Below are 16667 nucleotides of genomic sequence, written 5' to 3' on the forward strand. Positions count from 1 at the left end.
GAAGGCATTGGTGCAGTGACTGGCACAGGGTGGAGGCATCAGTGCAGTGACTGGCACAGGGTGGGGCCTTGGTGCAGTGACCAGTGACTGGCACAGGGGGCATTGGAGCAGTGATTGGCACAGAGCAGAGGCATCTGTGTAGAGGTTGAACAGAAAGATAAGTCTGTTGGGTTCGTGACTGGAGAGGGGGAGAGTTTAGTGGGGGGGAGGGGTTAGTAATGAGATCAATAATGAGTTAGGCCCCTTTCACACGGGCGAGAATTCTGCCCGGGTACAATGCGTGAGGTGAACGCATTGCATCCGCACTGAATCCGGACCCATTCACTTCAATGGGGCTGTGCACATGAGCGGTGATTTTCAGCATACTCTATATTGTGCGTTTTTCACGCAACGCAGGCCCCATAGAAGTGAAAATCGCAAGCAAGTGCGGATGTGGTGCGATTTTCACGCATGGTTTCTAGGTGACAATCGGGATGGGGCCCCGGTCATTATTATTTTCCCTTATAACATGGTTATAAGGGAAAATAATAGCATTCCTAATATAGAATGCTAAGTAAATTAGGGATGGAGGGGTTAAAAAAAATAATATAAAATAATTAAAGGGAGTCTGTCATCAAAGTTTCACCTTTTTAACCCTTCCCATAGCTTTCTAGCAGCCTTACAGTTAATAAAAACGTTACCTTTATGAGCAATCCTGGACTTATAAAACCGGCAAAAAACAACTCAGTAGCATATGCAAATGAGGGCTCGCAAGTGCCCAGGGGCGGCGTTACCCTCGTAGGTGCCCAGCTAGCTCAGCCTTATTGTCGCTTCCCCCCGCCCATTCTTTCCCTCTGAACGACCATCTACTTACTTCTTGTCTCGCCGAGATCCCGCGCCTGCGCACTCAGTCCGTCGGCCATCGCACTGCGATGCCCATTCCTTGTACGGCATCACAGTAATTAATGCGCATGCGCCGGCTAACGGCGCGAAGCCGGCGCATGCGCATTAATTACTGTGATGCCGTACAAGGAATCGGCATCGCGAGCCCTCATTTGCATATGCTACTAAGATGTTTTTTTGCCGGTTTTATAAGTCCAGGATTGCTCATAAAGGTAAAGTTTTTATTAACTGTAAGGCTGCTAGAAAGCTATGGGAAGGGTTAAAAAGGTGAAACTTTGACAGACTCCCTTTAAACTCGCCTTAATCCACTTGTTCACGCAGCCCGGCTTGTCTTCTTTCTTCTTTTTTGAGGATCTGGGATGAGGTGAGTTTAACTAAAAAAAATTTTTTAACCCCTCCATCCCTAATTTACTATGCATTCTGTATTAAGAATGCTATTATGTTCCTTTATAACCATGTTATAAGGGAAAATAATACAATCTACACAACACCGATCCCAAACCCGAACTTCTGTGAAGAAGTCCGGGTTTGGGTCTGGGTACCAAACATGCCGATTTTTCTCATGCGCGTGCAAAACGCATTAAAACGCTTTGCACTCGCGCTGAAAAATTGCGCATTTTCCCGCAATGCACCCGCATCTTGTCCGGTCCTCACACGCGACACCCGTGTGAAAGAGGCCTTACAGTAATCATGATGAGAGTGGATCAGGGCAGCAATCAAGGTGGATTTAGGGAGAGTTCACATATCCTTCTCATGTTCTGTTCTTCTGATCCATCAACAAAAAAACGGATCCTGTTAAAAAAAAAAAAAAAAAAAAAAAGGATCCCGTTGCACTTTTGTCATCCGTTTCAGCCATTTTCATCTGAGATCATTTTTTTTAGAAGTGGAAAAAAGTCCTGAATCTCACGGATCTCAGATGGAAATGCCTCAAACGAATGCCAAATGTGCAACATGATCCCTTTTTTCTTTTACAGGATCGTGTTTTATTTATTTTTTCTGTTCTTCTGTTGGATCAGAAGAACGCAGCATGAAATGGAGATGTGAACTCTCCCTAGATTTACAGATTGTCTGACAGATTATCGGTAATGAACGTTCCTGGGAATCTGCCCATCAAAAGGGGTTACCGATCACCTGATGGACGAACAAATCGCTGTCGTTTGTGCAGGCACCTAAATTATTGTTTCTGTATAAACGGTGATCTGCTGCCCAGAAACAATGCAGCTCTGAGGACAAGCGATCGCAATAGCGATCCATCATCCTCAGTGGAGGTGATCGCTGTGTGTAAATGCAGCAGTCTTCTCCACTGAACTAGCGGCCGACTGTCAGGAAGAAATGCTTCCTTCCCGACAATCTGCTGCTCGGTTCGTCTAAATGCGCCTTAAGAGTTTTGGCCATTTCCAGAGTAAAATAAGGGCAGGTTCTGGATATGTTTTGAGGTGTAGATAATACAAAAAGATGATAAAGGAGAGCAAGAAAGATCTTAGTCTAACATAACCCTAAGACAGCAGGCCTGCTTCCTAGGACTTATGGTGGTACCACGTACTGAGATGGACACATCTGGGTTAGGTAGGTATCAGTAGATGTAGGAAGCCTAGGGTGAATAGTGCCAGAGTCTCCTCCCTGATAGATGTGTTCTAAGGTGCAGCATTCAATAGCAGGACTCGCAATTAAAAGCACAAAAAAAATGCTCACTCCAATCACCAGCTTTGTAGACATGGAAGGCGTTGAAGCTCTTGGAGGTCATCACTATTGACTCCCGCTCACCTGCAACATGTTATTTTTACTCCCATTTCATTTCTTCTGGTAGCTTTGATCTATCTCTTTTGAAATAGTGATGCTTTTGTCTATGGACCTAGTAGATGGGAGGTAGATGACAGGCTTACTCCCAAGGTGACGAGCGCTGGACAATCTGATGGTGATTGCTTCGAACTCTAGATGTATTCCAATGTCTCACCAAAGTACTTTGTGAGTACTAACACAACTATAAAAGAGAGTGGACTCCCTATAGACTGCCATAGTTACACACAGAGTTTCATAGGGATCAGTAGAAAGTAACCCAAAAGGTTAGGTGCCTGAAGCAAATTTCAGGATACATTGGCTGCCTGGTGCCCAGATTGTCCGTCCTTCAAGTAGGCCAGGCTACCGAAGCTGGTGGGCTCTTTAAAAGTTTCAGTAGACGTCTGTAGTGTTCGAGGTCTTGGATGTCATTTCATCCACTACAGAAAGAAACTTGTCGCAACTTGATCTTGGCCTCACGTACACAAATATTTGCCCAAGGATGACAATGCTCCTCTCCAAGATTATGTCAAGATGGTTAGAGCGTCGGGGAGGCCGTCTTAGTTCTGGTACAGGCAATTGAAAAAGTACACTCACCTAAATTAAGAGTCACCCCCATCAAGCCCAATGGAACGAAAGGCAAGGACAACAGTTATTTCTTTTTACAGGTGGCCATACACATTAGATAGGAATAGGTAGATGTTTGAATGATCGCCTGATGCATGGCCAATTACTTTCCAGAAGATGAGTCTGTCGTCGGTCAGCTATAATGATCATTTCATGTAAAATTTCACCTGACGAACCATCGTGTTGGTTGAAATAATCCATTCTCGCCAACTTTAGACTAATGTGTACGCCAGACTTAAAGGGGTTATCTGAGACAAGAACCCATGCTCAGGGGGCAGGATATTAATGTCTCCAAGCTCCTGTAGGACAGGAAGTGTGCCATGTGCCTACATGTGCGTAACTCCTGTTAGCCAATCAGTGACCTCGGTGGTAACCTTGGTCACTTGCCATTCCTGACAGGTCGCCACTGAGGCCAGTGATTGGCCAGCACCAGTGACATCAGGGATCAGAAGCAGCAGACCAGGAGCTCGGTGCTGAACCTAGAGCGCTTGTGTCAGGTGAGGTTTTTTAATTTTATTTTTACTTTTTTATCAACATGCAAATGAGCAGTTAAGTGCACCAAGGCCAGGCCAGTCTTTTTGTGCACCCTTGCTCCTCCTGCTTCCTTCTTCCAGATCCTGCCTCTTTTTGATTGATAGGGCCAGGTTCCTGCATAGTCCTCTCATCTGGCTCTGTTGGTAAAGGAGGGGAAGAGACGTCGAAGTAAGGGTCACATATTGGATCAGGCCCACCCTCGCTGTCTATTTGCATACAGATTTAAATGAGGCAACGGATCGCTAAGTGAAAGGTATCATTACATTCAGCTGAGGTACACCTACAGGACCTGGTTTTCCAGTGAGTCTCCTGGTGACACGCTCCTTTAAGGCCAGCCTGATAGTCGCTCCAGATGCCTCTTATGGTCATATGACCATTTAATTTCTTAAATTTCTAGATACATTTTGGTTCCTACAAGGTGCTTTGCAGGAATACATGTGTGGGTCCTGTATGTACTTGTGTCACCCTTTTTAAGGAAGTTCATCTGAGGTGAGGTCTCTCTGGTTCGTGGTCTGTCAAGAGTTTAATCTGTCACGAGTTTAATTGCAATTTACCATTAGATTTTGAAGCTTGGAGCATATTAAATGGTCGTTAATGTCTGTAATGGGCTTCGTTCACACTCGCTCCTGCAGGATCTCACCGGCGCAGATCCAGAGCAAACTGCACTATTCGTTACCGAGAAACAGCATTTTTGTTCTCCTTTCTTATTTCAGGGAGTCGCCCTTTGTGACCGGTTTCCTATGGGTAACGGGATGATCAGTTGTATCAGGGTCAGTGGAAGAGATTTATCAGAACTTGGGCAGAGGAAAGGAGGAGGAGTTGCCCACAGCAACCAATCGCATTGAAGCTCTCATTTACAAAAGGGAAAAATGAAAGCTAGAAGCTGATTGGGTGTTATGGGCACCTCAGTGTTTTTTTGTTTTTTTTTGTTTTTTTACTTTTAAAAAAATTAAAACCTTTAGAAAAATCAACATTTTCTTTGCATCGCTATATTCTGACACCAATAACTTTTTTTATATTGCGGTCTACAGAGCTTTACGTTTTTTTTTTTTTTTTAATACGTTTTTTGCGTAATGAACTGTAGTTTTCATTGATGCCGTTTTTGTAGTAAATACAATGTTTTGATCACCGTTATTCTATTTTTGGGGGGGACAAAATGACCAAAAAATAGCAAATCGCGTGTTTTAAAAAAAAATTCTGTTACTGCATTCGCTGCACAAGAATTTTTTTCAAATATTTTAATAGTTCAGACATTTTTGGACGCGGCGGTACCCAATATGTTTTTGATTGTTTATGTATTTTTATATGTAAAATTGGGAAAGGGGGGTCATTCAAACTTAATATATTGGTGTTTTTTTTTTACTTTTTTTAAATTTTTTATTTTTTTTTAACTTACAACAATTCGCCCCCATAGGGGCCTCGTACATGAGATCTTTTGATCCCCTCTCCTATTCACCATAATAGAGATCTATTGCGGTGAATAGGATTTTTACACTCTCCATTCTGCGCTGTGCCTCATGCATAGCTCAGTATGGAGAAAGCCATGGCAGGCCTGGATCGCTTCGGCAGCGCAACCGATCAGAGCCCCGCGATTTCACTGCGGGGGCTCCGATCGGAAGGAAGATGGAGCCGCATCGCTTCACAGGTGCCGTGATCAGTCTTGATCACGGCACCTGAGGGGTTAAATGGCAGGGGCGGCGCGATCGCCGCTTCCTGTCAGTGCGGCCGGATGCTGGCTGTATCATACAGCCGGCAAATCGCGCGTATGGAGCAGGCTCACTGCAGAGGCCCGCTCCATACACCTCCTGGCACGCAAAGACTTTGGAACCGATGTCCTGTCCTCTTGATAGGTCATCAGTATCTGATCGGTGGGGGACCGACACTCGGGACCCCAGCGATTAGCTGTTTGAGAAGGCACCGGTGCTCGCAGTAGTGCCACCTCCTTCTCGTAGCTTACCAAGCTTGGTACCAGGCTCAGCCCCATTCACTTCTGTGGGGCTGAGCTGCGCCTAGGCCATGTGACCAATGAACATGACATCACTGGCCTAGGGAAAGCTGGAGAAGGCCGCAGCTCTACTGTGAGTGCCGGTGGCTTCTCAAACAGCTGATCAGCCGGGTGTCGGGCCCCCAACCGATCAGATACTGATGGCTAGTATTGATACGAATTTGAGGATAAATTCAGTTTGCCACGAAGCTGAATTTCCTTGTGTAAACCCCCCCCCCCCCCCCCCCCCCCCAAAAAAAAAATCATATTTACCTCATCCATTTGCTCGCGATGGGTCGGCCATCACCATCTTACTTGAAGATCTTGCATGAAATCCCATGCGCGGTAACGTATGACGTCACCACACCGGCTGACATCATGACGTCCTCTTGGGCCACGCAAGATTTTGCGTCAGATCTTTAATCAAGATGGCGGCTGGCCCTTCACAAGCCAATGGATGAGGTAAGTAGTGATTTAATACATTTTTTTTATTTTACACCCGATTATTGCTCTCAGATGCCGCGGTCATGTATGAATGCAGCATCTGAGGGGTACAATGACGGGAAGCGGCACTTCTTGATGGCATTGCGATTGCTTCCTTATCTGTATACATGCCGCTCATGGCCGGGACGGTAAAGAACGGGACGGTTTTGGTGCATTTTTTGCTGAAAATCGCCCGCTCCAGATGTTAGCTAAAGGTTTATGGGAAATATGAAATACAGGACATAGGAGGAGATTTATCAGACTGGTGTAAAGTAGAACTGGTTAAGTAGCCCATATCAACCAATCAGATTCCACCTTTCATTATTCACGGCTCCTTTGGAAAATGAAAGGTGGAATCTGATTGGTTGATATGGGCATGGAAGCCGGTTTCTACTTTACACCAGTTTGATAAATCTCCCCCGTAGTGTTTTTTTTGTGTGTTCGTTTTTTTTTTTTGTTTTTTTTTTAACACAGCAGATCTAAGCAATTAAGTTATTTCCATCTCTGTTAGTCCCCTTTCACACGAGCGAATATTCCACGCAGGTGCAATGCGGGACGTGAACGCCTAGCACCCGCACGGAATCCGGACCCTTTCATTTCAATGTGTACATGAGCGTTGGTTTTCACGCATCACTTGTATGTTGCGTGATAATAGCAGCATGTTCTATATTCTGCGCTTTTCACGCAACGCTGGTCCCATAGAAGTGAATGGGGCTGCGTAAAAATCGCATTGCATCTGCAAGCAAGTGCGGATGCTTTGCGTTTTTCCACGGATGGTTGCTAAGAGATGTTGTTTGTATACCTTCAGTTTTTTATCACGCGCGTGCAGAATGCATTAAATCGCATTGCACCCGCGCGGAAAAAACTGAATGCGATCGCAGGCAAAACTGAATGAACTTGCTTGCGAAATTGCGTTTTTTCCACTGAACGCATCTGGACCTAATCCGACACGGTCGTATGCAATAGGCCTTATAGGGAGGGAAAAAAAGCCATAATAACGCATGCATCTTTTATGGCCTTTTTTTTTTATAGTAAAAAAAAAGTCTCTGGAACACATTTTTGTGTGAAGGAGCCCTAATCTCGGTGTGTTCTTGATGTGTCTGAGGAACATTTGGGCCCCCTCAGGTGTCAGGGCCTGGGTGCTACCACCACGTGTGGTTTCATCTGGGGCGGCCCGGTTACATGTGCTCTGGGATGTAACAGGATTTAGCTGAAATGAATTGGTTTTATAATGTAAACAAAAGACTGCCACATCCGCCTGGAACTGGGGGAAACCCTGACACTGGGAGGATGAAATGAGAGAGGTTGTCAGGTGCACCAGGGGCAGATCACCAACATAATTATTATATTCAGTCCGTCGCTAGTAAATATAAGGCTGTTTGTGGTGTATGTACTACACAGTCGAGTCCCTTCATTATGACCCCCACTAATATCCAGAGTAACCGCCGTGTGCAGCACGGACAGCAGCTAGACGGGCTGTGGGTAACTCCATAAGGTCCTGTTAGGTTGTCACAGGTATCTGGAGCCCTGCTGATTGCAGTCCATCCCACAACTTCTGGAGGGTGCATGGGGGAAGATCCATAGAGCAAACATGACCATCGAGGTGGTCCCCACAGATTCTCAGTTGGGTTCAAGTTTGGAGGCCAAGGTAGTACTTGGAAGTCCTAGTCATGCTCTTCCATCCAATGTCAGACATTTCTGCCCCAGGGAAGACAATCATGTATGGGTGTACCTGATCTGCAAGGATGGATTGATACCCAAATTGGTTCAGAGTGCCTTCCACATGGATGAGTGGGCCAAGAGAATGCCACAAAAACCTTCCCCAGACCATAACGCTGCCCCCCACCAGCAATGGTTGCAGGTGGTTTGTTCTCTGAGGTTTCTTGTTTGAAACGCCAGTCCATCCATTCCATGAATCGGAAAACGTGACTCATCGGAGAAGGTAACTCTTTCCTAAATACAAAAAACTTAAGTGTAGATAATCACATATATTGGTCATGCAAAAATCTAATTATCACAGAAAGCAAAAACCAATTAAAACATAACTTTTTAATATATATTATGTAAAAAGAGCCCAATTCGGGCTATCAATGTATATCCCAACGTAGCACTGCTATACCGATAATCAGTGGTAAACTTGGCATCAGGGGCAAATAAGGGCTACATAGCGGGAAATCTGACCCTGTCGGAACCCTAGATAGTGGCTCGGCCCAGAGGCACACCCTGATGGTAAATGTCCTCGTACCTAAGCCTAATATGCCCCTAGAAGCCCTAACAAAATTTTGAAAAAAATACACTAAATCCCGACGCGTTTCCCCATGTAGATTGATAAAGGTTCATCAGGGGACAAAGAGGGCAATGCAACATAAACAATTGATTAGCTATCATCTGTTATTGGAGGCCTTAGGCCTCTTGCACACGACCGTATGGCTTTTTCTGTATTTTGCGGTCCGCAAAAAATACGGATGACGTCCGTGTGCATTCTGTTTTTTACGGAACAGCTGGCCCCTGATAGAACAGTACTATCCTTGTCCAAACCAGCTCAGCACACGGGACTTCCTTCATGAGCTACACTCTGCCAACGTCGAAAGTAGGAAGTGGTCATAATAATGTGACTCGACTGTGTATATGTGTCCATAGGGCCTGACCTCTGCCAAAAGTGACATTTTTGGGACAGGTTCATGAGAGGTGTTCACATACATATTGACGCCGTTGACCTCAGGAGTGTGACGTTGCACCCTTTTCATGATCCTGACTACATGGTAGTGATGGTCCATTCATGGTTGGACACCATTATGCCCTCATTCTATACTATATAGATATGGATGATAAGGGCAACAAGGCCATCAACACAGGGATGAGATTCAAATTTTCAGCAACAGGTTCCCTACTCAAGGGGGAACGGCAGAAGTGCGGCAGTAATGCGGCATCACGACACATATTTACAAAGACAACACAGAAATACACATACATCATATATATATACGCTACACACACATTAATAACCATTAAGAGTAAGAGAAGTCCACAACGCTCACAATTAACAATAGTGGAAAACTTTATTTTTAGTGCGTTGCTGCAGGTAATACAAGGGAGACAAAAACTTGGCCTGCAGAGAGCGTCAGGGGACACAAAACAGTCACTGGCCGATCTGCCTCCCGTGTATTACCTGCAATGGAACACTAAAAATAAAGTTTTCCGCTATTGTTCAAGGTGAGCATCGTGTATCCCCTTTATATTGAACAATGGCTAGCACCCATGACACGGAGCACCCTTACTTACTGGCTGTGTGCCCCCATAGTGCCCCACACAGTAGTTACAGTATGTCCCAATTGTGCCCTCCACACAGTAGAATGCCCCCATACTGCCCCACACAGTAGTTACAGTATGTCCCCATTGTGCCCTCCACACAGTAGAGTGCCCCCATACTGCCCCACACAGTAGTTACAGTATGTCCCAATTGTGCCCTCCACACAGTAGAGTGCCCCCATACTGCCCCACACAGTAGTTACAGTATGTCCCCATTGTGCCCTCCACACAGTAGAATGCCCCCATACTGCCCCACACAGTAGTTACAGTATGTCCCCATTGTGCCCTCCACACAGTAGAATGCCCCCATAGTGCCCCACACAGTAGTTACAGTATGTCCCCATTGTGCCCTCCACACAGTAGAATGCCCCCATAGTGCCCCACACAGTAGTTACAGTATGTCCCCATTGTGCCCACCACACAGTAGAGTGCCCCCATAGTGCCTTCACAGAGTTGTTAAGTCCACTAAAGACCTGTTTGGATGGACATTACATTCAGTTCTACCAAACATACAGGAGACTGCAGCACCACATGCCTCTTACATCCAGTCATATCTCTTCTAATTATATGCACATTCTCCTTCTCCATTCGGGCCAGACCGCCATGATGTCTTCTTTCAAGCAGGTCTCGTCTCTGCAGAGTTTGACACACAGACACCTTAGTTTCTTGACTTCACCCCCCCCCCCCCCCTTTCCCTGGTGCCTGAGTTTTATTTCTACCCCCAATATTATTTACCGGCTGTGCTCCCCCAAAACACTATGCTGCACAAATAATAGTCCTATATAGACGGTCTCCCCTCCATAATAGTAGCAAATGCAAAAGCACCCCTCAATAGTTATAATTGTATTGTTAACATTGCTCCTGTAGTGTACTCCCATTAGTAGTAGTACCCTCCATATTGTGCCCAATAATAATAACAACCCCCATGGTACCCATAGTAGTATTAATGCCCCCATAAGTGCCTCAGTAGTTATTATGACCTATAGTGCCTGTGGTAGCTATAGTGCCCCCAGTAATTATCATGCTTCCCTATAGTGGCCCAGTAATTGTAGTACCCCCATAGTGCTCCTAATAGTTATAATGACTTCATAGTGCCACCAGTACTTATAATGCTCCCTATGCGTACACATGGAGGACTGGCCGCTCAATTAATTTCAGGGGGCTGCAGGAGATATGGGGCCCCTGTTCTCATGATCAGTGGGGGTCCTACTGCTGGGACCCCCACAGTATAATTGTTATCCCCTATCTTGTAGATGGGGGATAAGTTAAGCTAATCGGAATACCCCTGGTTATGTTTCCCTGAAGCCCCACAGCACAGGGGAAGTCAAGCATTACACAGTGTCCATTCACATGACTGGGCTGTCCATGCAATGCAGGACCGGGCAAGTCCTTCAGAGAGAGAGAAGCACTCTACCATAGTTGCCAACAGTCCCGAATTTACAGGGACGGTCCACTATTTTCAGACACGGTTATTCCAAATTCAGGCTGTCTTGAATTCAGTCTGAAAATGGGCAGGCCTGTGTAAGCCCCACTAATAAGTGCATTCCCAGGGTGGGGCTTACGTGCCCCCAGCTGCAATGTTGATAAGTATGCTCTACCCTCGGGATGACCTTTATGGTGTAGATGTCTGATGGGTGCTGGTTCCAACTCTGGGAACTGCTCCTATGTCAAAAACAGGGCCCAAGGTGATTGGTGTACTGGAGTACCGATATAGGACATCCAAAAAAAGTGAGCTCTAGCTCGGCTATTTTTCGGAAGCCCCATAGCGGTGAAAGGAGGGGTGGCCGCACATGGCTTGGTTTCCTTTCCATCTGCTGCTACGGGACTAACAAAAATAGTCAAGCGCCCTGGGAGAGGATGCTGCGCACGCGGGGCATGCTCTACATTCACGCAGGGCCTTGTTCTTGAGATACTGGAGGAGCAGGTCCCACATCTATCAGACATTTTTGATCTAGCCTATCAATTTGCCAGAAGCGTACAGAATTTTCTGACGGGGTATATGAACGTGGCTTTTCTAAATTGGACAACCCCGTCGCGCTGCTCCATTTTACATTTATGGGCTACAGGTCAATGTTAATCGAAGACTCTACTTAGAGATTGACGGAGACCTATGCTTGATATCTGCTCCGTCAGCAACTTGTGTAATGTGCGTGCAGGAAATGGTTTAATCTCTGGCGGGGCTCGGAGATGGCGGTATACAGCTGTAATTACTGTTAGTACCTATTATCCCTCCGAGCATTAATATTACCTTCAGTCTCTGCACAGCACATGCATTAGTAACCTGTGGTCAGTAATTCAACGCTTGTTTCCCTGTCCGGGTGGAGCAGGCCTCATGTACTTGTCTGATTTTACAATTTTCTAATCCACTATCTGTAGATCATTTCCTCAGGGCTCTCTAGATCTCTGCTTACTGTCACTTAATAGGAAACTTGATGGTGATTGAAATGAATAGGGCTGAGCTGCGATATCTAGCACAGCCGCTATACAATGTACGACGCTGTGCTTGGTGAGCAGGGAGAAGGCTGCCTTCTCAAAAATCTGATAGGCGGGGGTCCTGAGTGTCAGACCCCCACCGATCAGATACTGATTACCTATCCAGAGGATAGGTCTTGTAAAACCCCTTTAAGCTAAGATTTTTCACAAGGGACATTCTTATGTAGGCTTTGGTTCAAAGAGCTGTATTTTCGTAGTGGGGCTTGCCATTCCCTCCCCACTCCAGTACACCACTTTTCTCCTAGCCCAAGGTAACCCAGGTGAGTCTGCTGGGCTCATTACTGGTGGAATAAATGCAGGGTTGAAAGGCTCATTCAGGGTCACCTGTAAGCTACAAGGCATGCTTGCTGTGCTACGTCTGGTCTCTTGTTTATGCTGAAGTAGCTATGTGAGTTAACCTGTCTTCAGTTAGCGCCCAGATGGGCAGGTATTTTCTTTGTTTATATTTGCTACCTGTGGATTGAGCAAAATGACAACTTGGATGCCACTGTTTTGTTTGGATATAAAATAAACTAGATTAGGACTTTTAACCTTCAGATTCTTTCATTTCCAACCCCGCCCATGTGTACAGATCTCAATAGAATGTAAATATACCTGACTTGGAGTTAATTTTTTGCTTGCAGCTGAGTCTATTATTCCCTGATATCAGGCATTTAAAGCAGGACTGAGGATGACTCCAGCATTCTTCAGTGTGATAACTGACACAAATTCTGTTAACATCCTGTATTTTTCAGTGCTGCACTCACTATTCTGCTGGTGCGGTCACTTTATACATACATTTTATATCCTGTACTGATCCCAAGTTGCAAACTTTATTATACTCCAGAGCTACACTCACAATTCTCCTAGTTGACTCCATCTCTGGAGTCTAATACAAGATGTAACTCAGAATCGGTACTGGATAAGTAATGTATGTACACCGTGACTGCACCAGCAGAATAGTGAGTGCAGCTCTGGAGTATAATACAAGATATAACTCCGAATCGGTACTGGATAAGTAATGTATGTACACCGTGACTGCACCAGCAGAATAGTGAGTGCAGCTCTGAAGTATAATACAGGATGTACCGTAACTCAGGATCAGTACAGGGTAAGTAATGTATGTACACAGGGACTCCTCCGGCAGAATAGTGAGTGCAGCTCTGGAGTATAATACAGGATGTGACTCAGGATCAGTACAGGATAAGTAATGTAATGTATGTACACAGTGACTGCACCAGCAGAATAGTGAGTGCAGCTCTGGAGTATAATACAGGATGTAACCCAGGATCAGTACAGGATCAGTCATATAATGTATGTACACCGTTATACAGCTTTATATATACACACTTGCTGTAGCAGTCGACGTCCTCGGACTCGGTTACATTGTTGCGCCTGCTAATTTACTAAACAGTGCAGTGTGTTTTGTCTTCTGTCTTCCGCCTCCTCTCAGATAATGCCTGTGTGTCCGGCCGGGTCGCATGCATTAACATTTTCCATCTTAAGACAGGCTGAAGTGGAGAGTGCATGTAGCCTGAGTGTTGAATGGAATTACTAGCTGTGGAAACTATGTAGCCAGAGGTCCTGATAAAGAAACTGCTCTGCAAACCTCAGCTGTTTTTCCATCCTGCAAATCAGAAAAAAAAAAAGAAGCCAGTTAATTAGCATAGGGAAAGTGACTAATGCTGACGTCACCCTCTTCCCAGCTAGTTCTGCTCTGTCCTTCTTCCCGGTTACTTGGAGCAGGGCTTTGCACAGGAATTTGCTGCCCCATAGGACCCAATCTGCCGGGTTTGGCTGGGAGGAGTTGTGGCGGCCGCCTTATAAACACAGTTTGGTGTTGGCACCGCTTCCTTAAGTGTCTTGCTCAGGTCTTGTAACTTCTTAGTCAGCTCCGCTCTGCCCTCCGCAAACACTCAAGATGCATTTCAGAAACTTCAACTACAGCTTTGCTTCCTTGGTGGCCTGTGTGGCCGAGGACGACATCTTCCATCAGAGCGATGCCAGGGTAAGGATTTATTTCACTTTCATTATTATTATTTTCCGCAGTGACTATTGCTTTCTGACAGTTCAGACGTAGCAGAGCTGATTCTGTCACTGGCAGCTCACTGCCATACAGTTTCTGTAAATCAGTGGGCTCTGCTACATCGACGTTTTGGGCTCTGCTACCTTCGTAACAATGAGCACAGTAGGTACGGTTGAAAGAAGACAATAGTTCGGTAGGATACGCGTCAGTCACTTATATCTGACCAGCCTTAGGCTACTTTCACACTCGCGTTTTGGCTTTCCGTTTGTGAGATCCGTTCAGGGCTCTCCCAAGCGGTCAAAACGGATCACTTTTGCCCTAATGCATTCTGAATGGAAAAGGATCCGCTCAGAATGCCTCAGTTTGCCTCCGATCAGTCACCATTCCGCTCTGGAGGCCGACACCAAAATGCTTTAGTGTCCGTCTGACTAAACTGAGCCAAACGGATCCGTCCTGACACACAATGTAAGTCAATGGGGACGGATCCGTTTTCACTGACACAATATGGCGCAATAGAAAACGGATCCGTCCTCCATTGACTTTCAATGGTGTTCAAGACGGAGCCATCTTGGCTGTGTTACAGATAATACAAACGGATCCCTTCTGAACGGATGCATGCGGTTGTATTATCGGTGCGGATCCGTCTGTGCAGATCCATGATGGATCCGCACCAAACGGCGGTGTGAAAGTAGCCTAAGGATGCGCTGGGTGATCCGCCTGACCGCTTGCTGTTGATGGATCTGTCCGCGTCGGAGGGACAGACGTGTCGCGTGTTTTTACGGTACTGACGGTACAATTTTGGTTCTCTGTGGACACTTTACGTGCAGTAAGTCCTTTAATCGGGCCCTTAAGGTCGGGGTCCCCGAGTGACTTATTAGCTGCGGATTTGCCGTCGTGGATTTTAGTGAAAAGTGGATGAATATTTCTGAATTCCAATCCACGCGCTGCGGAAAAACAAAAAAAGTTGCGGTGAATTCAGCAGAGTGTCAATTTGTACAGAGGATTGTTGCAGCTTTTTATGCGCTATTTGCTGCGGAAGCGTGCCAAAAACCGGATTTTCAGTCGCGTTTGAACCCGGCCTTAGGCTACCTGCACAAGATGTACGTGCGTTTTTTCTGCGCCAATTTTAATGCAGAAAAAAACGCAGCATAGTACAGGTATGGTCTTCCATGCAGGATTTGACCTGCCGTGCGGATTCATGTCACTTGTTTGTGGGGGTTCCACCCCTTGTGTAGCGGGTTTCTTAACAAATTTTTTTATCGCGTTTTTGGTGCGGATTTTTATGTGTACAAATTTGCGCTGTGTGCGGGTAGCCAAATGAGTTGAAAATCCTGATAAATTCTCAGCGGCGGAGTCTGACGGCGCCTGATGACGACGATGCTTTTCTTTTCAGATGCTCGTTTTCAATGCGTGTGTTTCATTCCGTGCCTGTCTGGTAATCCCAAATTTCCGTTTTTTGTGTGTGTTTTTTTTTTCTTTTTTTGCTGGCGTTTTTGCAGCATTTTTAGGCAGCAAACATTAGCTTGCATGAAAGTCTATAGGTTATATTATACGCAGGACCAACAGTACTTTTTGGGTCATTTGCATATAGATATATAATTTTTTATTTTTTTCTTCCAAATTTCTGACTGCTTTGGGTCTTGCGTTGTCCCCTCGTTGCCTAGCTCCCCCCCCCCCCCCCCCCACATAGATCTCTATTGAGTTTTTAGCTTCATAATGTGTTGACAGTTTTGCATGTTTACCGTATTTAAAAAAACTTTTTGTCCCCAAAATGCTCTACAGAGACAGTTACATCTCAGGGAAGCATATACTATCCTCTAAAATATAAAGCAAAAAATGCAAAAACCGTCAAGTGGGCAAAAACACCTCAAAAAATGATAAGCAAGGGTTTTTGACACTTTTTTTTTTTTTTTTTTTTATGCCAAAATCCTGCCAATATAATATTTCATGGCACACAGCGACCAATCAGAGAGCCCAGCTTTCAGATCTCTCGAGCTATACAGGAAATGAAAGGTGTGCTCTGATTGGTTGCTCTGGTTGTCAGACAGGTTTTTTAGCACATATTCTCCTGTTATATCTGTAAATATTTCTGTATGCCGGTGAAACAAGTTCTGTTTAAATGTAAACATGAAATATAAGTTTCTATGTTTTGGGGGCATTTTCCTAGTTATGGGCAGATCTGAGAGCCAGCCAGGCCTGATCGTAACTATGCGCAGAGGAATGCGAAATATGTAAAGATTGACTGCCTCCTGCTGGTCAGTGTATAGAAGTGCATGATAATGAGAACATGTCTGTGGTGTAGCGATGCGCTGTGTACTGTAATTCCGGTCAGCATTGTGAGGCCTCGGGTCTCCTACACCGTACCTCCACTATAGTATATGTCAGGACCATGTTCTTATGTTTTATAGGCATCCTCGGTATAATACAAAACACAGCGCGTCCGCCGCCGCCGCCGCAGGTTCTCCTGTAGAAGCACCGGATTCATTGCTTGTAGAAGAAAACTAGATTTGGGAGATTATAAATCACAATACTCATCAATATCTACTATTAAAGGGGTTTTCTGAGAATCTCATA

General features: G+C 45.4%; 1 protein-coding gene across 2 annotated transcripts in view; it reads left to right on the forward strand.

Annotated features, from left to right (window-relative positions):
* RCAN1 (regulator of calcineurin 1) overlaps positions 1 to 16667 on the forward strand; it is a 100721-nt gene that overhangs the window by 71742 nt on the left and 12312 nt on the right. Inside the window, exon 1 of one of the 2 annotated variants that reach the window (XM_040423134.1) lies at positions 13557 to 14075. The exons of the other annotated variant lie outside the window; for it this stretch is intronic. Coding sequence (XP_040279068.1) covers positions 13989 to 14075 — 87 coding nt within the window. The 5' untranslated portion in view covers positions 13557 to 13988. Of the gene's footprint in view, positions 1 to 13556; positions 14076 to 16667 lie in introns of those variants that run through there. 2 annotated transcript variants of the gene reach the window in all.

The sequence above is a fragment of the Bufo bufo genome, chromosome 3, assembly GCF_905171765.1.
Source record: "Bufo bufo chromosome 3, aBufBuf1.1, whole genome shotgun sequence".
Classification (NCBI taxonomy): Eukaryota; Metazoa; Chordata; class Amphibia; order Anura; family Bufonidae; genus Bufo; species Bufo bufo.